Genomic DNA, 26439 nt, shown 5'->3' with positions numbered 1-26439 from the left:
ATGGAATGGGTTGGGTTGGAAGGGACCTCAAAGCCCATCCAGTTCTATCCCCTGCCATGGGCAGGGACAACTCAAATTCCCATTGAGATTGACCCACGTCTTCACCTGGCCTCTGGTGTAATCCCGAGGGGTTTCTCACAGCCTGGGTCCTATTTCCACAGTTTTATGCTCTTGTACGGGAGAAGCTTGTCATGCTATTTGCATCCTGTTAATTAGAATCAGGACATCATGGAATACTTTGGGTTGGAAGGGTCTTCAAAACCCATCCAGTTCTACCCCCTGCCACGGGAAGAGCTGAGGAGGGCCTGTCTACAGGGGCATGGAGTGATAGGACGAGGGGGGAATGGCTTTAAATTGGAAGGGGGAAGATTTAGATTAGACATTTGGAAGGAATTCTTCACGATGAGGGTGGTGAAGCATTGGAATAGGTTGCCCAGAGCAGTCGTAGCTGCCCCAGCCCTGGAGGTCTTCAAGGCCAGGCTGGATGGGGCTTTGAGCAACCTGATCCAGTGGGAGGTGTCACTGCCCATGGCAGGGGGTGGAACAGGATGGGCTTTGAGATCCCTTCCAACCTAAATCATTCTATGAGAGAAGGGTACCTCATTGCCTGAACTGTTCTCTGTCTGCCTGGCATTCCAGCAGAACCAACGTATCTGCAAGAAAAACACCAGCAAAGCCAGGTTCCTGCTCTCGGCTCTTCCACTTGCTTGCTTTTCACTTGGCTGTCATAGCTACCGCACAAATCTGGCGCTTATTTTGTTAACTTACCCACACCAGAAACACTGATTGATGACACTGATGTCAGAATGGGTTGTTTTTGCCAACAGTGAATCCCACATTATTCTGTTAGGTACTGCTGTGTCATGGCTAATTACATACTTCAAAACTTCCCAATCATGCGGTTATTCAGCCTTCGTTTCCATTCCTCTCCATTTACAAAATGGGAATATTGTACTCAGGAAAACTAAAGCCAAACTTCTCCACTATCAGCTGATTTTGGGGTGCGTCAGAAAAGATGCCAAAATTTGAGATGTTGGTGATGCTCATGGACCCATCGTGTCACTTCAAGGCAACTGGAATATTTATGTTCAATACCAGATGCACGACAAATTTCCTAAATTCTCCACATTGGACACTCAAAATTAATCACCACCTCCAAAATTTTCATTACTGAAGTGCGTCAGGGGCCTTGAAAAGACAAACCATTGGAGTGGGAAACATATCCATCCTCTCACTTTTGCAACACACGGTACAACAGGTCCCCAAATCCTGATGGAGAATTTCATACAATCATAGAATCATAGAACCATAGAATAACCAGGTTGGAAGAGACCCACCGGATCATCGAGTTATTTGAACTCTAATAAAATGTAAATGCTATATTTGAATATAACGGCTGTATCATCTGATACACATTGAACATTGGATTATTCCTAGTCTAACAATTTCAGTGCCCAACAGCCAAACCTCTGTTTTGTAACTGAAAATGGGGGTGGGGAGAACCCCATCACAGGCAAGTACAGTGAGTAACACAGCTTGGTCCTGTTGGTCCCATGATTGTATTTTAAATAATAAATCCATTTTTTTAAAAATCAAGATATAAGTTCCTTCATAAATAATTGCCTGGCTTTAACAGGCACATAGGGGTATATAAAGAAAAATAGATAAAACACATTAGCATGATCTATACTTAGAGGAATTTGCAACACAGAACTGTGTATCAGGAATATGAAGCTAAGAGTCCAAATGAGGTACTATCAAATGTTTCTAACTTTTTACCAGTTCAGAAAGACAGGACGAAACGGGTGTTTTTGATTGAACAGCCTTTCACAAACCAGGCTGGATGACACCTCAACAGTGTTTGCTGATAGCACTTTATAATCTTCCTGTTATTCCCCAGTGCCCAATCCTCCTGCCTGTACCATCACATAGCTGCACTGCTAGGGATGTCTTAGAGGCATCACCTGCCGGGACCCGGGTTTGGGTCATTTGTGAGGGAAATTCTAGACATCCTGACACATAGATGGAGCAACAGCAACCAGGGATCCCTGGAAAAATGGTAATTTATCGCTTCTAGTCATTCACAGATTAACTTCATGATATTTGTGCCACAAGTCTGACTCATAGTCACAGCACATAGGTGTTACAGTTAGCTCAGCCTCCCTGACACCGTCCAAACTCGTTCTCCTTGTGTGGAGCAGCAGGCCTGTGCCTTCACATGCGTTCTGGCTTCAGAAACCCCTGAGGGAAATACAAAATTCATAGCTTTTGCATCTAAAAATACAGAATGCCTGACGAGGTCTATCCACGGTTTTCCTCCACTGCTTCTGTTGCTATAGAGTAAGGAAGAGATCTTCACGACCACCTTAAGTATGATGAACAATTACCCCTTAGGTGATTTCACTAAAACACTTCCTTTCAATCAGGGTATGAATTCAAAGCAAATCACACCTCAACTTAATATAACAACAGGTCAGCACATGAGAACTTTGAAAACTGCACTTTATTGAAGTTATCCACAGAACTATATATTTGTAATTTGTGTATCCGAGGTACAGGCAATCTAGGCTTAGCCTTAGTCTAACCTGTTACGTTTTACACCAGAAATATCTGGGATAAATCCTCCTGTTTATAATATATAAACAAAAAGTTCTCCATTAACCCACCTACATCACTCAATTTCTTTAAAGTACAAAACTAAGGTGAATCATAGATGAGCTGCTCACTCTTCTATCTTTGCAACACTGAAGGATGAGCTTTACACAACAGCCTCAGCAGAAATCATAAAACAGGACTAGCATGCAGAGTCCACAAATTCTCTTTCAATCACAGCATTTTGCAGAGCTTGCAGGGATTTTCTACCAGAACAGTGGTTGTTTTGAAAACTTTTCTACAGAAACTATTTTGTCTTTTGCAACATCAAATGAGATGCAATTTTATCTTGTATGGATCTAGAATCAAAGTATTATAAAGGAGGTTGTTATTTTAAAATTCCATAGCATAATCTCACTTCTCTTAATGCAGCTTCATAGACCACACAGCTATAAGAGCAAAGAAAATCTACAAATCTGCTAAGTCTCCATCCTACTGCAGACAGCTAAACCTTTTTTCTATCTGACTCTAGTCAAACAGCCTCGCTATTGGGACAGTTCCAATTGCTTCGTACTACTAAAAACCCTGTCACGGTAAATGAAATCCCCAGGTAGCATAAAGCCAGCATGTAGCTTTATGTTACCATACCCTTCAAGCATGGAACAGCTTTGACTGTGGTCAAACAATGATTACAGAAATGATTACAGTTCAGAATGGAAAATAAAAACCTTTCCCTTCACTGAATTCTGAGTAATACCCAAAGACTTCTCTCCTTTACGTAAAATAGCTTTCGATAATTATTAGATAAATACTTTTAGTATGTAAATTGCAATTATTTAAGAAGCAATTTATGTAAATAGAGAACGAACAGCCTTGAGAAAACAGCATTCACATATCTGCAAGTTCAGTTTACTTTTTCCAGGAAGATAAGGCTTGTCAACACATTGCTAGCAAACAGTAATTAATGACTTTTAGATAGCAACTCGTTCCCTGCTTCTGAAACTGGTTTTGTGAAACACTTGTGTACCTTGCATGTGTAAGTGACTACTCAAATCCAATAGCACAACCTTGGATTACAAGCCAGGGTCTTGCTCCAGGCATTTCCACATCAAATACACCTCAGCAGTATCAGAGTAAGCCAAGGCCTGGATCTACAGAAAGTACATTTCATGCGACCCCATTGACACAACATTTAACTACCCCTACATTCACTCAGGTCTCCTTTACAGGCACCCTCCTTGCCTGTTTGTGAAGTAATATTAGTAGATCCAATTAGGTGACTAACTCTACACAAGCTGTATCATCAGCTGAAAAAGAAGGAATTTACCACCTTGGAAGAATTTATGGGAACGTCCTGATTACTGATGCAACAGGCAGATCGACCCTGGCTCCCCTCCCAGTGGGAACCAAGCAGCTCTGGGGACAAGACTGGTCCTGTCCCCACTGCATTGAGGCAGCGCACACAGTCGGGGCACGCCCTTCTGCAGGAGGTGAGTAAAGCCTCTTACACGTAACATCACCGTTCATCAGTAGGACTCCTCTGCCAGGTGGACTGCAGGTAATAGCAGGAACAAAAGAGAAAGAGATGCCAGCCATGCTCACAGTCCAGAGCAGAAAGGGCCTTCCATGACCTCCTCTTTCCTCAAGTTACACACTTTAATTAGGAAGAAGTGTTTTCCTGTGAGGGTGGGGAGGCAATGGCCCAGAGAGATCGTGGCTGCCCCATCCCTGGAGGTGTTCAAGGCCAGGCTGGATGGGACTTAGAGCACCCTGATCCAGTGGAAGGTGTCCCTGCCCGTGGCAAGGGTTTGGAACTGGATGGGCTATGAGGCCCCTTCCAACCCAAACCATTCCATGGTTCTAATATAAAGGATGCAACACCATGGCAAGCTTCTCCAACAAGAACATAAAACTGTGGAAATAGGACACAGGCTGTAAGAAATCCCCCAGGATTACAGCAAAGGCCAGGTGAAGACATGGGTCACAATCTGAACAGGAATTTGAGTTACATACCCAAACAATGGAATTGAGGGTGCAAACTGTAAGAGCGAGGGATTTTCCATATTGCAAGTCGCTTTGGGTTTAGATATATTTCTGTTAACGCATCTTTGAAGGGAAGGTTGCTGCTGTTATGTCCAAAACAAAGCAAAATTAGCAAAGCCTTTTGCCAATGCCTTCAGAAGCATTTGTTTGTCTGCTTTCTGCAGGGGCTTAAGTATCAATCTGAAGGAAAAGTCCATTGCTTTTATCCTTCTGGGAGCAAACAGAGTGAGGTGTTAGACCCTCAGATTCTACTTTGCACTGAGAGGCTGTTAAGAGTACTGGCATGGAAAAAGTTACCCCTATTTGCAGGTATGAAAAACTGGAAAGTGAGAAAAGTTTAAGCCATGAAGACAAAAATTGAAATGAATGCAAATGGGGAGCAAGGTGAAATTAAAGAGAAAAAAAAAAGGCAGAGATAATAAAAGAGAAAGAAAAATGATTTACCAAATTCTAACTGAAAGCTTTGTCGCAGCTAATTTAAAATATTCAGAATCTTTTTTCATTTGTAGACATCTGATGAAGGAGTAAGCTAAATTAAAAGCTAACTTATTAAGAAAGTTAAAAATGCATGAAATGAGCAATGTTTTTTACAGTCCCCAGTACCAAGCTGCCTAAAATCCAGTGTAACAGCAATGACAAAGGACTGCTTTTGATACCCACAGGGTGTTGGATAATTTATTCTGAAAAGGAGATGTCTAATAGTAACAAAAGAAGCTGATTATTGTATTTTGTACTTTTGGTATAAAGTGTTTGTCAAATCAATGCTGACATTGTCTTCATGTAGCTACACTGACTTGTCCCAACATTCACGTCAGGACTATTCCATCAATCCCACAGCTGCGGGATGGCCAGAAGGCCCCAGCACAGTAGAGGAGACCTCACAGACCAGGACTGCACAAGGTTCTTCAGATTTTTTTCTGCACGCAAGCATATTTCTATACAGACACGTACGTGTAAGTGCAAACATTTACACAGAGAATGTCCAAACTCTTTCGTAACTGGACCAGTCTGTAACAGAAGCCTGACTGCAGTTTTCAGACTTCCAAGATAAAACCAAACCAAATATAAAAAGGCATAAATCCTTAGCAATTCTCCTTTAAAGTAATGCCTCATGATGGTTCTAGTAAGTTGATGCCACACTCAGTGACAAGCCGTATGTGGTTTTGCAAGTGTATTTTCTGTTCAAACAGAACAGTTTACACACACAATGATATTTTATTTCACACAGCTGAGATGTGGTCAGAAGCCCAAAACAACACAGCACGCAGTAATGGCCCTGTCTAAAGCCCGCTGGTGTTAGTGGGGATTTGCACCCATCAATACCGACAATGCAAAGCCTGCCACCCTGCAGATTAATGTCAGCACAACACACTGTCAAGCTGGGAACGCTGGTTTGGGTCTTGGGCTTTGTGTCCTGCTCACTGGATGGTAAAAGCTGCCCATCCGATATTGCTTTCAAACAGCTTTAGCTGAAGCCAGTCAGCTTTGCCTACCTTGCTCTTGAGAAAGAGCAATATTTGCTTCCCTTGGCCTGCAAGAAGCAAAAGGGATTTAAAAAAAGTATCAATGAAACCCTCCTGATGCTGCTTTGAAAGAGAAAATGATGAAAAAAAAATAGGCGAAGGAAAGCTCTGTTATTGTTGACATGGTACAGCTTATACTACAGAGTGGAATTTAACTTATTTATGTCATTTTTTATATTAATATTTAATATTAATAGTTTTCCTGGTAGCCACAGGAGATTGAGGTTCATGGGATAACACATAAGGTACAAGCGCATTCTTGTTGAGTCTATTAGACATGGTCCTCTGACGAGGCTGGAGCGTCTCAGCCCTAGATGTCGAGATCAAGGAATTCTCCTCTAATTTTTGATATAACAAACATGAAGTTACCATCTCCCAGAATTTTCAAGTGATTTTTTACTTCTTTTCTAATCCGTAGGCTGTTCCTAATGCTCCTGAGCAAACGTAGCAATGTTTTTCTGCAACCAAATCTGCTTACAAATACAACAAAGTCAAGGAATCCCGACCATTCTGGTACCTTCTGTACTGGCTTTCAAAACGGGACAAAGTCCCAGAGCAGCGCTTGGCCAAACACATTCGCTCCCATCCATCCCAGTGAGCACAGAGGTCTGCCAAACACAGTCCAACCACTGCAGCCACTCCACGAGACCAGCCTGTGGCCCACAGCGCACATGAACTTGATTCGATCACCAGCTGATTACAGCATTTCTCCTCTTACGAAACAACTGGAATCCAGTTTACACTTCATATTAAAGTAATTTGTAACGGAAATGGAGTACACAGGTTCAAACAACTCGCCCCATGTTTTATCCATCGTACCTCACAGAAGTATTGTTTCCAATTTAATCAGTTGGTATCAGAGCACGTCACCATGGCCTTTCATTCCATTGTAAACATCCTTCACATTTTTAACTCAATAATGTCCTCAAATTTTTCAGTTTTTCTTGAAGCAGGTAAAACACACTTTCCTCTAATCAGCTTTACAAACAGAAACACTGCAATTCCTTTTCTTGCCCCCTCTAGCTTTAAGGCCCATGGGAATAACTGTTGCTTTCTAATTACAACCTTACACTGCCACCTGCCATTTATTTGCTTTCAGAGCTCAGTTACATTTTTCCTCTTCCACTCTCTGCAGCTGAGCTTGTCAACTATAATTAGACTTGAAAAGTCACCCAGCTGCCAAAGGAGCAAGTAGTCTGACTTTGACAAATTTAATAGGATTAGTTCTTTCCATAAGGACATCAGTATCAAAAGGGACTGTTCTCATCCTGGTATTAACATTCATCTCTTCTATGCTATATTTGAGCAAGTTATTAGTTATTGCCAAGGTAATTTTCATAGAATCATCAAATGGTTTGGGTTGGAAGGGACCTCAAACCCCATCCTGTTCCACTTCCTTCCATGGGCAGGGACACTTCCCACCGGATCAGGTTGCTCAAAGCCCCATCCAACCTGGCCTTGAACACCTCCAGGGATGTGGCACGCTCACAGGAAAACATTTCTTCCTAAGATGTCATCTCAAATCTCCCCTCTTTCAGCTTAAAACCGTTCCCCTTCATCCTATCCCAGCACTCCCTGATCAAGAGCCCCTCCCCAGCTTTCCTAGAGTCCCTTTCAGTACTGGAAGCTGCTCTCGGGTCTACCCAGAGCCTTCTCCAACCCGAACTCTCTCAGCCTGTCCTCATGTGGTAGGTGCTCCAGCCCTCAGATCATCTCCATGGCCACCCCTGGACTCGCTTCAACAGATTTTGGCCCTTTCAAGCCTGATGTCCTTAATCCTCTTCACATAGTGAGCACTTGGAAGGAGATCTGCTATCTTACAGTTACATTCACGTGAATAATCCCAAGAAAATAAATCAGAAACTGCACAAACCAAAGCTCTGCTGCACCGCTCTGGGTGCTCACGCCAACCATGATTCCTGCACGGAGAAACCTCGTGTTTCTCTGCTGTGACATCTGAAAACAAATGAGTTGTTTCATCCGTCACTAGGGCTCAGTCAGGGAAAATACAGAGTGTCCACACAAGTGAGGGAGCGCAGCAAACAGCACCAATTATTTCAATATGACAACACTTAACAACACTCCATGTGTCCTGTGGAAAATATATCTGTTAATGAGGATTTTTAGCTAATTAAATCTGTGTCTAAGGGGGACAGAGTCTTCTCAAAGGTGTGAATCACAGCTTTCAGAGGGTATTCTTGAAGACAGACACCACAGGGGCTGCATTCCCAACCCCAGCTGTTCCCAGAATGACCCAGTCCCAGAGGATCCCGGGGCTCAGATGCCTCTGTGCTCTCCAATCCCGGCCCCGTGGCAGAGTGAGGGCCCTGTGCTCCCGGGCACTGGCACGTGGCACCAACAGTGCAGGGGGACAGGGATGGTGACAGTTACGGGGATGGAGAACAGGACAGGGATGGGGACCAGGACAGGGATGGGTACAGGGATGGGGGACAGTGAACAGGGATAGGGAATTGGGACAGGGAACAGGGACGGGGGACAAGATAAGGATAGGGGATGGGAATAGGGATATGGGACAGGGATAGGGATTGAGACAGAGATGGAATGGGGATGGAAACAGGGGACAGGGATAACGCATGGGGACAGAGGACATCAACAGGGATGGGGAACAACAGTAGGGAATGGGGGCAGGAGACAGCAACGGGGATGGGGGACAGGATAGGAGTAAGGGATGGGGATAGGAATAAGGGATGGGGATAGGAATAAGGGATGGGGATAGGAATAAGGGATGGGGATAGGAATAAGGGATGGGGATAGGGATTGGGATGAGAATAGAAGACAGCACAGAGATAGAGAATGGGGATTGAGACAGAGACGGGAAGGGGGAACGTGGATGGGGAAGGAAACGGGGGACGGGCGACAGGATAGGGACCGGGGGCAGGGATTGGGACAGGAGCAGGGGACGAGACAGGGAGAGGAGAAAGGGATGGGGATGGGGAGAGGGACAGAACGGGGCCGGGAACGGGGCCGGGGCGGCCGCACGTGCCCCGCACCGCACCGCGTCCCGCCCGGCAGCCTCGGGCGCGGGCTCCGAGCCAGGGAGGGGCCGCTCCGTTACCTCAGCGGCTTCTGCTCCAGCTTCAGCTTCTTGGCTTGCGGCTCCCCCGCTGCCATCTTCGCGCTGCGCCCCGAGCGCTGCCCCGCGCCGCCCGCCCCGCCCCGAACCCGCGGCGGCACCGCCAAGGGGCGGGGACCGGGGAGGGACCGGGGAGGGACGGAAGAGGGAAGGGGAGGGAGAGGGAGGTGGGGACGAAGGGAAAGGGGAGGGGAGTGGGAGAGCTGGCTGAGCGGTGTGGTGATGTTACAAGAAGGAGTTACTATTGCAAAAATCCCAGACACTTGTTGAACCTTTGGAGATGATGAGGGCTTGCGGTCAGCAGGATCTGTGCCGAGCACGTGGGTCTGCTGGTGTGCAGCCTTTCCCTGACTCAGAGCTCCAAATTAGCAAAAGCTTTCACTGTTGTGGAGTTCATAATGACATTAAAATGAGTCCTTGGAAAGTAATAGAATATGCATAAAACTTCTGGGAGAATCATAAAATCATAGAATCTCTAGGTTGGAAAAGACCTTTGAGATCATCAACTCCAACCGTTCCTGCCTACTACTAAATCACAGAATCATAGAATCACCAGGCTGGAAAGCACCCACAGGATCATCGAGTCCAACCATTCCCATCAGTCACTAAACCATGGCCCTCAGCGCCTCGTCCACCCGGTCTTTAAACACCTCCAGGGAAGGGGACTCAACCACCTCCCTGGGCAGCCTCTGCCAGTGCCTAATGACCCTTTCCGTGAAATATTTTTTCCTGATGTCCAGCTTGAAGCTCCCCCTGGGCAGCTCGAGGCCCTTTCCCCCCGCCCTGTCCCCTGTGCTCGCTCCCTGCAGCCGCTCTGACTCTTGGGAGACCCGATTTGCCGCCGTTTTCGGTGAGGGGCTGGGGGCGCCGGGCCCGGTGCATTCTCCACCGCGGCCGCCAGGGGGCGCCGGACCGGTCCAGTGGCCGCCGCCAGGGGGCGCCCCGCCCCGCGCCCGCCGGGCGCTGCCGCCATCTTGGCCGCTGCCCCGCGCCGCGAGGTACGTGGGGGGCGCGGGGGCAGGGCCCGCCCGGCAGCCCCGGGCAGTGAGGGGCGGCGGAGCCTTGGGGGGAGCGGGGGGGCGGGGAGAGGGACTGAGGGGGCTCAAGGTGGCGGGGGGATGGAGTTTCGGGGAACAAAGGGGGCTCAGGACGGCCGGGGGCCTCGGGAGGGATGGGGGGTTCGGGAGGCTGGGGAGGGATTGAGGTGGGCTCAAGAGGACTGGGGGCCTGAGGAACTCTGGGGGCTCTGAAGAGCTGGGTGGGCTCAGGAGAGCTGGGAGGGGTGCTTGGGGATAAAGGGGCTCAGGAGAGCTGGGGGCGCTTAGGGTTGAGGGCTCAGGAGAGCTGGGTGGGCTCAGGAGAGCTGGGGGGGTGCTTGGGGACAAAGGGGCTCAGGAGAGCTGGGGGAGCTCAGGGTTGAGGGCTCAGGAGAGGTGGGGGTGCTCAGGAGAGGTGGGGGTGCTCAGGAGAGCTGAGGGGCTCAGGAGAGGTGGGAGGCTGAGGGGACAGGCGCTCAGGAGAGCTAGAGGGGCTCAGGAGAGCTGAGGAGGCTCAGGGGACGGGCTCAGGAGAGCTGGGGGGTGCTCAGGAGGGTTGGGGGTCTCGCAAGGGCGGGCCTCTGCATTCCCCACATTCAACAGCAAACGTGGCAGCTCTGGCCATGCCTTACTCGCTTGATTAGCCTGGGGCCCTGCCAGTGTAGATTTGCATAATACACACTGAAAATTAATCCATTACCTCCACCCTTGTGCACTGTACATCAATTCTGCCCTGTTCAGTACCTAAAGGGGAAATTCAGTGGAGGTTGTAGCGTCTTTTCCTTTGTTTCAGTGCTGATCTGCTTTGAAGCAGCAATGCTCTTACTGTGTGTTTGGTATGGTGAATGGTTCGTACCTGTTAGGCGTTGGTCGGGCTGGAGGAACTGCTCCACCACTAAATGTAGCTGTTGTACCAACAAAAATCATAATGGAATAATGAAAATCTGTGCTCATAGAAGGCAGACTGCAGTATGGGAGAGGAAAAGATATTTTGCAAGACAAGCACAAGCACATTAGATTATTCATGTAAGAGGTAAAATGATGGAAGTCATGTTTTACAAAAGAAATGACTGTGCCAGCCATGAGAGTGATTCAGCTGGCAGTTCCTGGTAGGTTTGAACTGTACTAAGCTTCTCTTTTCTTTAAAGAAACTGTATCTGAATGATATTTCAGTCAATGTCTGGGGTTTAATCTCTGGTGTGTTTTATGCTCACAAAAACGCAAGCAAACCTGGGTTTGAAAAATAAAAATATGGGACAAGTAGGTTCTTTTCCCATCTGCATGCACACACCTCAAAATTCCTTGCAGATGACATGTTAAACAGAGACCACTCCATGCCCTCAAGTGCTTGATTTTGCTGTCCTTGTCCAGAATGATATTTTCTGTTGTGCAAAGTAACCGTGCACCAGCTAAGTCACAATTACTCCTTCAGACAAAGCTCTCCTTACAAGCTGTTCTGCATTACGTATCTTGCGTTGAAACTCTGGATTCATGAAGAAGAAATTGAAGTCCTTGAGGCAGAGAGGTCTGAAGAGGAGGTGACAAGTGGCAATAATACTTCATAGCTACAATAATGGGAAGAAACCACATTAAACCTGTGTAAAATTTTAAGTTCCTTTTATTTTCCCCCAACTTGCAGCTTCCTGTAGAGCTTTCAAAACTTAGCACACAGAAAATAACTGAAATCTTTTTTGGTAATGCATGAGAAGCTGCTTTTTAGCTCGAACTTCTTAAAAGTCTTGCTAAGATTTAGTATCATGGAGCCCATTTTTATTCCTATACAATGGAAGAATTAAAGAGTACTGCTCTGCTTTCTTCTTATGGAAGAGGCGGGAGATGAAAATAATTCTGTGTGTTCTTTCTGCTGTCAGTCTTTAGCCTAGTTGTGGTGGAGTGCACATGCAGGAAGAGCTGTCATGTACATCAGAGTTCCAGTGACACTTGTTGGCTCCAATCTAGTATTTCAGTAGTGCATGGCCCTTTGGCACCGTGCTTGTCCTTTCTGGAACCTTGAGGGCCTCTTAAAATAGAGCCTGTGAAAAAGAGCAGCACGAACCTGTCGCTGCAGCCCATCAGACTTACTGTAGCAGTGGATTGGGATATGCAATGGAAAACAGCTTCCCAAAGAACTATTGAGATGAGGCTTTTGTATTCTTTGATTAGATCCTGCTGCTTTGGCTGCTCAATGTTATACATGGTTTGGAATATGAGCTTAATTATTAGTCAGTTGCTAGTAAATGTGTGACAAGATATTAACCTTCCTTGAGTCCATTTGGTCCTCTCTGTCTACCCAGAACTGCTTTCAGAGGTTGATTTTTTTTAGTCCCTTGGTAGTCCTAAAGCTGCTGATTCAGATGTGAATTGCACTAGAAGTGTTCCATCTTAATGTAAAAGTGTAGTTTTAGCAATTTATTTTTAATTACTTTTGTGGTTGTTTTTTTTTTTTCCCCAAGAAACTTTTGCTTTGCTCCAGCTTTTACAGTGAAGCTTGCTATTCTTGCAGGTCCCAAAAGGAACTGCAGTTATTCAGGATCACATGTGGTTCGGTTATTCAGGATCTGATATTGTTCTGTTGGCAAGTGATGGAACTATCTTGCCAGCAATTAGAAGATTTATACTTGAAATAAACTGAGCAGACACACCATGCATGTGTATTATTGGAAAGTTCGCTAGTCAGCAGATGAAATGCTGCACTAACTCTTATGCAGGCTGGGATTGTCATTGGTAAAAGCATGGAGGAAGCTGGAAAATTTGTTATGGATACCAAACACTGATTTAAAACAACTTCAGGGTATTCTCAGAGGACTATTTCCCTCCAAAAACTATTCCAGAAAGTTACTGGCAGTGTTTTCAATGAGAGTAAAGATAAATAAATGCATACTGAGCATCTGGGAAGCAAAGCATTTAGTCTTTGCTAAATATGCATCTGAGCAGTTTGGACAGACAGAAGCGCTTCATGGTGTTAGGTTAGAGTTGGTGTGATTGTGGGAATTTCCCTTGATTAACTGGGACACCAGGTTAAGAAGGTGCAAAAATGGTTTTACTTTCATTTGCAGATACCTAAGCTGCGGGCATCTTACAAGCAAAAAGATTAACGACACTTGAGCAGCAGTGTTAAGATACGCTTACAATGATAGGAGCCTTGCAAAAACTGTGACTATACAGAACATTTGCGTTTTCCTAAGATCTGAGCCTTCTATCAGTGTGAATCACAACATGTAGTGTGGTGTTAGGATTGGCCCAGCTCGTTATAGCTATGTTCAAAGCTGCTGTGTTGGCTGTCTTGGAAATGTCATCACAGTATTTAGTAGGGCTTCTCTGCTTTAGTTTTGCTGTTTTAGGAGCCAGTGATTGGAGTTGCAGAGGTGGGAAGCAGAGGTTGTCTGGTTTTGCCACATCTGTGACACATCTTGAATTCACAGCAGAAAGCTAAACTATCAAGCAGCTGGTTGTGACAAAAATGTTGGCTTTGCAACAGAAATAGAACTGCTATGCTAGCTTATTTGTTTCTTCAGATTACTGTAATTTTTGATTGCTTTCCATTCGCTGTGGCAAGAAGTTAATTTCCACTAACATGTAACAGAGGCTGAGGCTGTCCACCCCTACTAATCCTTCCCCCAGTTTGGAGCAGCTACGATGAGTGCAGGGAACAGGGAAGGGCTTTAAAGGGCATTGCAGAGGTCAGTGATGAATTCCTCACTTCCTGGTTTGCAGAGGTTTGACTCCAGCTCAGCTCCGTGTTATGGAAAAGCAGCTGCTAACAGCATTTCTGCATTAATTACATTTTAGTGCGCTTATTGTAGCTAAGGTCAAGCATGTGCAATCAGTCTTTTCCCTCTATTCACAGCCTTTCCCTCTTGCTAGCGAGCTCCACTTTTGTCATGGGAGCCTGCTGTGACTCCAGCCCAGATGTTCCTCTGCCAAGAGGCTGGAAAACTAACACTGCAAAATCCAGGTGTAGTCAAAAGAAAAGACACAGGTTTGGAAAATACGTAGTGAAGGCACCTCAGTTAAAATACTCAGTTCTTCCATGAGGACTTAAGATCCTATTAGTATGGAAATGGCTTCCAAGAGCTCTGTGGAGTTTGGTGTGTGGGAGCAATGATGGGCAGCGTGAGAAGGGGCTGCACAGCCTCTGCTGGGCTGCTTGTACTGCGGTACCTATGAGAGGCCTTTCAGTCAGGCAGGAGAACAGAAGGCTGCGAGCCTGCTGAGAATGAGCTTGGATTGCTTGCTTTGGGCTAAAGATGCAATTAATAATCCATGTACACCTTCAGTCTGCTGCTTAGCTAGGCTGTGAAGTAGAGATGGGAGGCACATGCTTGCAAAACAACCCTAGGAACACACTGTCAGTATTCTACACTAAGTGGTTTTATGCTGCTGTCTCAAAGCAGTATGTGTGTGCACGCTGCTGCCTGGGTGCTCTCATGATTCTACATTTTGGTTGTGCGCTTTTGCTACTGTTTATACTTAAGAACTTTGACTCAAGCCCTTTACCCTTAAAGATTTGCAGCTCTTAAAAGGCTTTGCTGTTTGGCCACAAGTATTAGTTAACCTGACCTACTGGTGTGACAAATCTTACTTTTGCTACATAGATTTCTATAGTTCAGCATTTTTAAATCTTTTTTTTTCTTCTTTGCATATCTGATGTTTTGATAAGGTAGAAGAGGGTAGGGTACTGAGAAATGAAATCAAGGATGTCTATGTGTCTGGAATAAAATCTGGCACTCAAAACATAGAGTAGCAGGGATATCTTCAGTATTGGCATCACTGTAAGTGATTTTGGTTAAATAAGAGCTTACATAAGATATGTTTGTACTAGTTCTAGAATACCGAACATGAAATCCAATCATTAATTGGCTGATGCCAAATGTCTGACAGTATGTGGGATAAATCAAATGAGTCAGCCATGCGTATAGCAGACATGGCAGACTGATGTCCCTGCTGCTATAAGAGCTGCTTTACCATAGCACTGTGGTCAAGCTCCAAACTGAGCTGCCCCTGGACCAGCAGGGCAAGACTTGTGCGGTGGGTCTGCATGCTTGGTACTTAACGCTGCAAGGAAAGAGCCTTGGCTTCTCAGAGCACTTGAAGTGAGCAGCAAATTAGTGTGCTGCTGAGACATGTGAAGGAGGAGAGGAGGATGTGGGAGGGTTTGAAGGGAGCCCTTGGGCTAGGAGCAAAATAATTCTATATCATAGGAAATGCTGTAATCCTTGTCTTCCTACCCAGAAGACAGAGTGGGCAGCTACGTGGGGTTTACTGCTTGGTTTCCACAGATGCTGTAAACCTGTAATCTGCCAAGCACAGTCCCTGGATCCATTTGCTCCTCCCATTCACCACAAGGCCACACGAACACTGCTGTGAACACAGCTTGGGGCAGGGGCAGTGGTCCCACAGTACTGCCATTCCTGGCTACCTGTGCCTCCCTCAGTTGCACATCATCATGGTCCTAGGTGGAAGTTACAGCAGAAGAAGAGGCCCTGCTAACAGCCATTCTGTGTACCATGAGCTGGCTGCAGGAGCAGTAGAACAAAGGTGCTAGGTTTAGGTAGTGATTGTGTTGGCCTGCTGCACTGCTGTGTTTGGGAAAAGTGTGTCCTGACAAATGCAGTCATTTCTGATCGATAGAATTGATATGAACATTAACAGTGGGACAGCTGCCTGGGCTTAAAAACACTCCATCACACTTACCTGATGTGCTGTGTCAGAGCATCGCCTGCAGCCCAACACGGCTTTTCCACATTGGGCTGTGGGTCAAGTCCTCTGGATCACCGGTGGTCTCACCGGTGCTGCTCATATGGGAGCTGTCCTGTGCAGTTTATGATACAGAGCTCTCTCTATGCATTTACCAGGAATTGGGGTTTGTATTTGTTGACAGATATGCTATTGTATCCATATTAAAATGTACAGAGAACTTCTCTAAGCTTTGTAGCTGATCACCTTTGTATGTTCAGGCTGCCTTGGTGCAGAACAATACTGACATTCAGTGGTTGATTATACTTGCTACCATTGTGTGACTGTCCAGGAGATTTTGGAAGGGTTTAATGTTAAGCACTGGCTAAATTTAGAACATGTTTAGTTAAACTGGATTAAAGCAATTGTGCCAAGGCTCCTTTATAAGAATGCTGTGCTCACAGTATTAAAATTGTCTGTTTTCTTAACAAAAAAAGTTAGAGATTAATTTGGTCTGGGAAAGATAGAGTAGAAACAAGCAATAACACTTTGTCACTTTGTTTCCTTTCCAACTCTTAAGCAAATTGGCAATCACAGTTTCCAAAAGAAATCCCTCTTCTATACCATATTGGTTTAGTGGGTTTTTTCTGTCCCCATTTTGACTCTTAGTCACCAGTCTCTGTGCTGACCACCAAAGCCAGTGTGCTTTGTGTCCAAGACCTAGCATGGCCCCAGGGAAGATGATCCAAGAAAAGCAGCAAAGCAGATCTTTGTCTTGAATTCATGTGTGGGAATAATCACTATAAGAAAGAGGGTTTGGGGGAAAAAATTATGTCCATCCTCACATCCTTTTGTTTATTTTAACTTCTTTCTTCTTTGCATGTGTCTCCAACAGAAAATGATCCACAGCCTGTTCCTTATAAACTGTTCTGGTGATATATTCCTGGAGAAGCACTGGAAGAGTGTTGTGAGCCAGTCTGTGTGTGATTATTTCTTTGAAGCTCAGGAGAAAGCAGTCGATGTTGAGAATGTGCCTCCTGTCATCTCAACACCACATCACTACCTCATCAGCATCTACCGGGATAAAATCTTCTTTGTGTCTGTCATACAGACAGAAGTGCCACCACTCTTTGTAATTGAATTTCTACATCGTGTAGCAGATACTTTCCAGGTCTGTCACCGATAAATAATTTTAAAATTTAAATAATTTCAGGGGAATTTTACTATAAACTTCTATTAAAGACAAGTGATAAACCCTCAGTCAGTGACTTTGCGAAGTCTATTTGTTAAGTCAAGCACTGGCTTATAGAATACAAAGGCAGAGAAGGTATATTTTGTGTATTTGTTCAGTTCGTGGATACCAGTGCATGTGCACTAAAAACCAAATCTCACTTTGTAAATGCTGTCTCTTTTCGATAAGCTTTTGTTCCACTCATGTTATAGAGATGAAGAAGGAACATACAGTCATGAAGTACTCTGGGAGGAAAAAGATGTGAAGAGTGAGTCAATCCATTCCACAGATGCTGTAAATAAAAAAACCTCTGTGAAGACTGGGCATTGCCAAAAGATAGTCTCCTTATTTTAGAGGAGTCTTCTAACTGGAGATGTGTTAGTGTTCACAAGCAGGAGAACCTTTGGGATGTAGATACTAGTGAACCAGATTACATCAACTTCACTGTTCACGCTGTCTTTTTTTCTACTTAGATGATAAATGTAACCTTAACATATGATGCAATCAGACTGTAGAAGTAGCTGATCGGTTTAGGCACTAAGATTCCTTGATGTATTGGAGGGTTTCTGTGAGCCAAAAGAACAAACCAAGTTTTGGAAAGCATTTTAACAGGAATAAAAATCCTCCTTTGTAATCTCTGATTGTTTAGGATTACTTCGGCGAGTGTTCTGAGACTGCAATTAAGGACAATGTGGTTATTGTGTATGAACTTCTAGAAGAAATGTTAGACAACGGCTTTCCACTGGCAACAGAATCTAACATACTGAAGGAGCTAATTAGGCCGCCCACAATATTGCGCTCTGTTGTCAACTCTATCACAGGTATGAAAATAAGTGATTTGCAGAGGTGACTGGCTACTTAAAACCAAAATCACACCATGCTTCATAGCTAAAAAATAATATTGTGGGGGTTTGTATCTGTAAGGTGAGGCCGTTGTCCTGCCACTTCTCACAATTAAGAGGTGCATTCTTCATTGTTTGTAGTTTTTGCTGGCCCCTTTGATATGCCCAGGGGCGCTGCCTGGTCCAGCCAGAGCTGCTGGAGTCCCTTGGGAATAGCAGTTCCTAGCACAGACGGCACATATTGGAGTCAGCAGCTCTCGGATTGGTACCGAGCTTGCCGAAAGCCTTGAATAGCTGAGGGACATTAGAAAAGATTATGCTTTGATAAGAAGTTCAGTATAGAAAGGTGTGTAACTGGTATCTAATAAATCTTTGCTGGTTGGGAACAGATAGCGTGTAGAGAAACAAATAGCCTCTGGCCTGGACCAGTTGAACCTGTGTTGCTGCAGGGTAGCTCAAATGGGGACCAGGGGCAAGAGCGTCATCCTAAAACAGCTCCCAAACAGTGGAGTGGAAGCCCTCCCTAAAGCTTCTTTTAGGTCTGTCTTCTTAACAACTCTAGTCAGTAAATCAGTCCTGAAAGCAGCCAGCTAAAACTCTTAGAAGGGGAGAGTGTGCTTGAGGCCCTTACAAGGAGCTGTAATGCATTGAATTGTAGAGATGGCAGGATCTAGCCCCACATCTACTCCCGCTCAGACCTCCTGCTGACACAAGCCTTCTATTTTGCTGGCAAAGTATAGTTTGGAACATAAGGCTGGATGCATCCTTAAAAGGTCACTCGTCGCCTAATAAATGACATGTTAGTGGTCCAGGTTGTGGTCTGCATTCCTGGGGGAAAATCTTGCTTTGATTCTTAATTTTGGCAATTGAAACATTTCTCCTGTACTTACTCAGTTTGAGTTCCTTTTCATTTTTAAGGCAGCAGTAATGTGGGTGACACACTTCCTACTGGACAGTTATCCAACATCCCTTGGCGCAGAGCAGGGGTAAAATACACAAACAATGAAGCCTATTTTGATGTTGTTGAAGAAATTGATGCGATTATAGACAAATCAGGTAAGGTGTTTTGCAAACTGCATTGTGTTTGTTGAATGTGTTTACATTTAGCTGATGATGTTTAGAGAGAATACAGTCCACCCACTTTTTAGCATGAGTTTTATGTAGATAAATCTATATCTTAAATAGAAATGCACAATTTAAAATGACCAAATGTATGTCTTCAGTTCATCTTAAAACAGCAATGTGCTCTGGGCTACTTCAAGAACATTGTCATGCGAACTGTGTCACTATATTACTCTCCTAGCTCAAGGGGGATTCTCAAGAGTAGTATGCGGGCTTAGTCCGAGGAGTTACAGTCAAGACCATGTTTGTATTTCAAGACCGATCCACATTCACCACGTGTTTCCATTTCCTACTGAGGATCCACTGCAGCATAGTTGCTTTTTTTTTTTTACTCTGATCCCTTGGGGACTGGAAATGCAAGAATCTTGCTTCCTAACCTTCACTAGAACTAAGAAATAGATGAGGTTGCTCCCCTAGAATTGGGATGTTACCTTGTTCCATAGAGATATGGTTAATTGTTTTCATCACAATCAGGATCCCTTCTTCTCAGGTGAATCGCTAACCTAGTTTCTCCTTCTGCTGGATTAGATCAGTAGTAGTTTCTATGTATCTTGTAAAATAACCTTTGCTTGGAGGCTAATTAGTCCAGAATCTTTCTTGTGGCTTTCTGTCCTTGCAGGCATTTAAGGAAATAAGCCTTTCCTGGGTAAGATGCTTGGGATTTCTGCTTTGGGGTTTGAGAGGGGATTTTGTTTCTTTTTGCTATAGATCAGTTTATCACCAATGTGAATATATAATTGCACTGTTATACATGTCATGCTTGTGAAAGCCAAGGTTATCTGGAGCTCTGTGGCACAAACTTACTGTGTTTTGATGTGCTTTGACTTCCCTGCAACACTACACAACTCACTGTTTTTTCTGGAGACAGGACAGAGGTGAAAGAAAGGAAGATTCAGAGATTGTTATATTCTGAAATTCTTATTTGCCAGTTCAAGCACGTCCAGTACAAGTCCTGTGTCACACTGGCAGAAGTGTAATCAGGGACATGCCGTTTGCTCTGGCTCATCCCAGCTGCTCAGGCCACAGGTAGCTGGGATGACCTTTTCGCTCTGTGCTTGGCATCTTCTTGAGCATTGTGCAAATGTCATTTGTGCCCTCTTGCTGCGCTTCATGACGTTGTTTGGACCTTGAAAATAGTCAAGTGTTTTTGTTCTTTTCCCGTGCAGGTTCCACAGTCTTTGCAGAAATCCAAGGTGTTATTGATTCATGTATTAAGCTCTCAGGAATGCCAGATCTCTCTCTTTCTTTCATGGTAAATTTAGCATATATTTGATTTTAATTGCTCAGGATTTATTTTTCTTAATGATCAGAGTTAACAATTTTAAGAGCGCAATCACTACTTCCTATGTTACACATATAAAAAATAACATACCAAGTTCTTATTATGTTGTGGAAGTTGCTGCATTGCTCAGTAGTGGGAATGGCTTCTGTCTGTACATAAAACTATACTTGCAGGAACTGCTGTACCAGGTCAGACCAGAAATCCATCTGGTTTGGCAACGTGCCTCAGATAGGGGCTAGAAATGATACTTAGAGCATAAGAAGTAGGAATTGTGTAGAGTTCAGTAGGTGGTTCAAACTGCTGATACTTGCTGAGATTTCAGTTAATGTTTTGTCACTCCTTACAGAACCCGCGGCTGCTGGATGATGTCAGCTTCCATCCCTGCATTCGGTTCAAGCGCTGGGAGTCTGAGAGAGTCCTTTCGTTCATTCCTCCCGATGGGAATTTCAGACTGATTTCCTACCGCGTCAGTTCACAGAAGTAGGTTGCTGTTTAGACACACTGGTTCCTCAGAGACACCATCCACCGCTTCCATTTGAGTAACTGCAGATTTCTCCATTTTAGAGAGGAATTTGCCTTGTTGCTAATACTCACATTCTCAGGTTTTGCTTTGTCTGTTGCTGTGTCCCCACTAAAACAAGAATACAAGTTTTCCAGTGAGCTTCTGATACTGAGCTCTCATTTTTCTGTGGGATAAAGCACCCACAACAGGAATATAGGGCTGTTCATTCCTGGCAGTCATTGCTGTGAGATGCTTTGTGCCACATCTCTGTATACATGGAAGACTCTGATCTTCATAGAAAGAATAAAGCAAAAAAAGACTGAACTGCAGATATTTGCAAACCAAGTATGATTTGACTGGTGGCTGTTCTGAGAATTCACTCAGTGAGGTTACTTCAGAAAAATAAACAGGTGGAAGGGAGGAGATTAGGAAAAGATGTTTGGAAGGAATTCTTTTTTCTTGTGATTCCCTGCTAATAAAATCCTTTCAGCAATGATGTTGAAAAGCTGAGCATCACTTTTCACTTTTGAAACAAACTGGTTCTGTCTTGATTGCCTGCCAGAAACATGAGGACTGTTGATGAGAAGGAGCTTAATTTTCTCAAGTAGAGTAATAGCCAGGATGCATTCAAGCATTGTTGTCTCTTTTCAGCTTGGTGGCAATTCCTGTCTATGTGAAACACATGATCAGTTTTAAGGAAAATAGCTCTTCAGGAAGATTTGATGTTACCATTGGACCAAAACAGAATATGGGGAAGACAGTAGAAGGAGTTGTTGTGACAGTTCACATGCCAAAGGCCGTACTCAATATGAACCTCACCGCTACACAAGGCAGCTACACGTTTGACCCAGTTACCAAAGTAAGTCTTACATTTTTATTTATTCAAATATCTAAGATGACTTTAGAACAAGTCGTAAGTATTGTAGAGCACTGGAGCAGCTTCAGACCTAGATTTCCTAAAGCTCCTGAAGCTTTTCAGTACCCAGGAACCATTTTGCTGGAAAGCAGTCTGAGCCAAATCATTCTGCTGGCTCTAACACACTGCTCCAGGCTTTCTGCTGTCCTTGGAATGTCTGTCAGCAGTTGATTTGAATTGAAGGTGAAAGCTGTCCAAGTAACATTTTGTTTCAAAAAGAACAGACTTGTATTTTTTAAAAACAAAAACACCAACAAAAGTCTGGAAGTCTCCTTTCCTTTCTGCAGAAATGAATTGTCCTGTGTTTGTAGCAGGAGCTGGGATAACTGGTGGATTTGAACTGCAGCAGTTTGTAGAAGTAGAAAGAACTGAATTTTTTCTGTGTTTATCAACGGTTTTTAATTTATGGTAAGAACAAAAAAAGCCCTCTTGTGAGTGAGCAAAGGGCCAACTTCGTACCATGTATCTTCTTTAAAGTGTAAGAACCAATGGAAAGAAGTGACCCTTAGGAAGGTTGCTCTGTCTTAAGCATCTCCTTTTGCCAAGTGCCTTGCCTCCTGTCCTCGTTCTCACGCTCAAGTTCCTGTGGCCTTTGCTGCATGGGTGTAGCTGACTCAGTCTGGCAGCAGGAACAACTACCAGTACGAAGGGAACACAGTGCATTAAATGCACAGACCCACTCAGGAACGCTGACAGGGGCAAAAGAAACAACATCATTCCTTCTGGAATCCTAATGAGCCAACTAAAAGCTGGACATGAACTCGACCTCACAGGTTGTTTCCTAGAAAGCTACTGCTACTGTTCTCTTTCCTGACAAGGTGTTAACATGGGATGTTGGCAAAATCACCCCTCAAAAGCTACCAAACCTGAAGGGCATTGTGAACCTGCAGTCTGGAGCCCCCAAGCCAGAGGAGAATCCAAGTTTAAACATCCAGTTCAAGATACAACAGCTTGCAATTTCAGGTGAGTGGGATTTCACATGAGGTGTTGGTGGAATGAGCCGCAGTAGGGAATGAAGTGGGAAACTTAATCCTTTAATTGAAGATGCCGATCTGAAGTCAGATTGGGCCAAAAACATAGTCTGCTTTACCCAAACCCAACCGTTACCTTTGCTGGGAACTGTGAATTGTTTTCCCTCAAGAAAGACTATGAAGAAGGGCATAGAAGATTGGTTTTTTCCTTCGTTGACTTGTGTATTAGATATGCAAGTTGATCCTTTCAGTGGACAGTGGTAGATGACAATGTACCATGCTGCTCCTGGCTTGCTTTAGCTTTGTACCACTAAAGCGCTTTCTACTGGTAAGAAACTCCATTAATTTTAAAGAATGCCTGTCTTATTCTCCCCTGCTGGAGCTGGTGAGTTTTTTATATTCAAAACAATGGGCAAGTAAAATCAGAATGAAGTCTGTAAGTGCAAAAATCAGTTTAAAATAAACAAGGCCTGAGACTACAAACACTTAAATCACCTCAGTTGTACATGTCTAAAATGCTTCTGCAAGCAAGCGTTGCAGTATTAAGACCCTAACGGAGCAAAGACTCACATTTGTGGGGATGAGTGAAGGTCACGTAGTGTCGTTCTAGGCAGGTACCACGCTGTAGTCCTTTTGGTTCATAGACTGCTTTGATGAGTAAGTGAAGGTGAGTCCTTGTGTAAGAGGAGTCCTGCAGTTTCCTCTTCAACCCTCACCCCACTAGTTTAAATCCAGCAAACAACGGATCCAGTGGCTGGATACCAGAGATAACAGACCTATGAGAATTATAGAATAGTTTGGTTTGGAAGGAACCTTAAAGATCATCTAGTTCCAACCCTCCTGCCATGGGCAGGGACATCCCACTAGCTCAGGCTGCCCAAGGCCTTATCTAACCTGGCCTTGGACACCTCCAGGGATGGGGCAGCCACAGCTTCCCTGGGAAACCTGTTCCAGGGCCTCATCACCCTCATCATGAAGAATTTCTTCCTTATGTTTAGTCTAAACCTGTCCCTCTCCAGTTTATACCCATTCCCCCTTGTTCTATCACTACAAGCCTTTGTGAAGAGTCCCTCCCCAGCAAAGAAAGCAGGGGAGAACCTGAAACTTACAGAATTAACAGCTCCTGGCATTCCTCAGTTGATAGCAGAGGGATTGCTGGTCCTTGCCATTAGGATTTAGAGTGAAAAGAACTGTAAAACTCATCCTCTGCATTAATGGAAGCGAGTGTGGCATTCAGGAGCTGTGAAAGATTTATTTGTTTGTTCATCCCTTGGAAGGAGGACATTGACTCACTGAGCAGAACAGTAAAAGAAGCCATTGCCCTGCCAAGGAAGTTAGAAGTAGGTGACTGGAATGGTCTCTGCCGCTGTTCAAACCAGATGGACTTGTGACAGGGAGGAAAATCAGACTCATAACTGATTGAGCATGCTTCTAGACAGCAGGGCTTTAAACAGCCTGCCCTGATTGCCAGCACTCTGCTTTTAACTTGGTTTTGTCTTTTCCAGGACTGAAAGTGAATCGCCTGGACATGTATGGAGAGAAGTACAAGCCTTTTAAAGGGGTCAAATATATTACAAAAGCAGGAAAATTCCAGGTCAGGACATGAGAAGAAGCTCTACTTCCAAGAGGAAATGCCCCTAAAAACAAACTTGACTGCTTAGTGACTTACGTTGCTTTTGACTAGGTGCCAATTAATTGACACTGATTAGTTTGGGATCAAAGCATTTGTGCACAACAGCTCTTAAAATGAAAGCATAGCTTAGTTTTTCTTAATACGGCTTTAAAATGAGGTACTTTTTTTCTAATACACCTTCACCCTTTTTTTTACTGGATGGTTGTGCTGGTGAATTGTTTGATGTAGGTGATCACAAAGTGTCGCAAACACTACACTGCCAGGCAGATACCAAAGCCCGGAGGCCAAGCACATGATGGAGGCCAGACAGGCTGCTGGAAAAGCCTTGTGGTAGTATGCTCTGCCCCTGCAGCACCTGCAGAGAAAGCTCGGCTGTTCTCCTAGCCAGCTGCAAGCTGACCTTCCCTCAAAGCATCCCGGAATCCCTTCAGAAACAGAGGGCAGCAGTGAGAGGGGCCAGGTCCCACAGGGGCCAGGATGGAGGCAGTGTCACTCCTGAGAGCTGATGAGAAGAAAAAAATAACGTCCTCCTTGTTTACAAGAAATCGCCTTTCTTAAGAAGCATTTGCCTTAATCAGCTTTCATTTGTGCCATCTGCAGATGAGCTGATACAAACAACATTCTGCATTGAAGCCGGGAGGTGATTGTGCTTCAGTAATCCACTTTCTTCCCATTCAGTCTCACCCTCACCATCATTTTTTTAATGAATACAGTTGCAGAGAGTAAGATCTATTTTTTATGTGAAGCCTTTGCTTTGATTTCCACGTGTTCAGAGTGCCATGTGTACATTGGAGCATAGCTTCTTAGATAGCACAATAGAATTGTCACATGTATTTAATGGTCGTGTGCTTTAATATTATGAAATAAAGGGAACTCTACTGCAGATCCATCTTCTCTTGTGAAATGTTTGCGCTACTGTAAACTATTCACGGTGCTTTTAGGCAGGAGAACTCTGCAATACAATTGAGCCATGACTGCTTGCTACTGAATGCAATCACTGTGCATCTATTGAAAGCCTACTCAGGAGCAGGGCAGGTAAGCTCCCTTTTTGTCTTGAACGTATAGATTATGACATTTCAAAGACAAAACGGTGATGATGTAAAGCTGACTGAACTTTTCCTTAAATGCCAGCATAAACTTGTTATCGCTGTACACCCAAGATGTGTTCTGCTAGCCCTTCCCTTCGGCTGCTACGGACCAGGCCTTGCCAGCCCGTAATGTGGGCACCAGGGGAGCAGGCACAAAGCTGCCCTCCCTGGAAAGGTGTTGAGCCCTACCTCAGCCCAGCACCAGCAGTCACTGCCAATGAGTATCCCACTTACCTGGCAGGAAGCCACCCTAGGCACGAGGATGGATTTCCTCAGGGAAACAGCATTTTCTTGAGGCTCAGCCTTTGGTGTAGGTGTGCTGACTCCTGGCATTTCTCCAAACAGTGAACCCAGCTACCGAATCTGCGGAAGTGAGGACTCTGCTCATCTTCTCCCTGCTAAAGAAAAGAGCCCCAGCACATGCATGAACAGCACAGCTGAAGGATTCGGGTAGGGGCACTATAAAGGAACTAGGACTGCCAACTCCTGATCTCCCCCGCTGCAGGTGTCCAGTGCTGGAGTAGGGACAAAGGCGACAGACTCAGGTTCTCATCCTCTGGGAAGAAACGAAGGGAACAGGACAGGGATTCCATGCAAATTGCCCTTGCATTCAGCTTGTGAGGCAAAATTCCAACTACTGCTGGAGCAGTAGCCCAGGAGCAGCCAGGCCCTTGTTCCCTTACTGACAGGAGCAGGCAAACACCACTGTGAGTTTCCAGAACCTTGCTCGGTGCTACTGGAACAGATGAGCACAGGCCTCGGGAAAAACTCCTCCCACTGGACAACAGCTTCCAGTGAATTCTGAATTACAAGTTTTACAGACAGAAAAGACAGACCAGAAACATAATTTAATCTCCTGTTTGAGAACCTTTGCCCTTTTTCTGTTC

The 26439-nt window shown here is 44.7% G+C and overlaps 2 protein-coding genes across 3 annotated transcripts in view; one reads left to right on the top strand and one right to left on the bottom strand.

Moving 5' to 3' along the window:
- Nucleotides 1–9331, bottom strand: part of ADK (adenosine kinase) — a 244012-nt gene extending 234681 nt beyond the window's left edge. Inside the window, exon 1 of the mRNA XM_069863580.1 lies at nt 9235–9331. Within this exon, the coding sequence (XP_069719681.1) occupies nt 9235–9290 (56 nt within the window). The 5' untranslated portion in view covers nt 9291–9331. The remainder of the gene's footprint in view (nt 1–9234) is intronic.
- Nucleotides 9332–10183: 852 nt separating this feature from the next.
- AP3M1 (adaptor related protein complex 3 subunit mu 1) lies at nt 10184–25354 on the top strand. Of its 2 annotated transcripts, none has more exons than XM_069864112.1 (9): nt 10184–10250; nt 16861–17136; nt 17846–18017; nt 18957–19094; nt 20327–20412; nt 20789–20922; nt 21596–21803; nt 22679–22823; nt 24337–25354. In XM_069864112.1, the coding sequence occupies exons 2-9, from the start codon at nt 16864–16866 to the stop codon at nt 24435–24437; spliced, it is 1257 nt and encodes a 418-aa protein (XP_069720213.1). In that variant the 5' UTR covers nt 10184–10250; nt 16861–16863; the 3' UTR covers nt 24438–25354. The 2 variants fall into 2 exon arrangements, with proteins under 2 accessions (XP_069720213.1, XP_069720214.1); XM_069864113.1 differs by lacking the exon at nt 10184–10250 and adding an exon at nt 11154–11322.
- Nucleotides 25355–26439: the final 1085 nt, after the last annotated feature.

Source organism: Phaenicophaeus curvirostris, chromosome 9 (assembly GCF_032191515.1).
Source record: "Phaenicophaeus curvirostris isolate KB17595 chromosome 9, BPBGC_Pcur_1.0, whole genome shotgun sequence".
Classification (NCBI taxonomy): domain Eukaryota; kingdom Metazoa; phylum Chordata; class Aves; order Cuculiformes; family Cuculidae; genus Phaenicophaeus; species Phaenicophaeus curvirostris.
The sequence above is the reverse complement of the archived record's forward strand: the minus strand, read 5'-3'. Positions and strand labels throughout refer to the sequence as shown.

Excerpts from the sequence above, each read along its gene's own strand:
- AP3M1 (XM_069864112.1), top strand. The coding sequence starts at position 16,864 with ATGATCCACAGCCTGTTCCTTATAAACTGTTCTGGTGATATATTCCTG. Across the intron at positions 17,137-17,845 it reads GTGTAGCAGATACTTTCCAG|GATTACTTCGGCGAGTGTTC; the intron begins GTCTGTCACCGA and ends CTGATTGTTTAG. Across the intron at positions 20,413-20,788 it reads ATCTCTCTCTTTCTTTCATG|AACCCGCGGCTGCTGGATGA; the intron begins GTAAATTTAGCA and ends CACTCCTTACAG.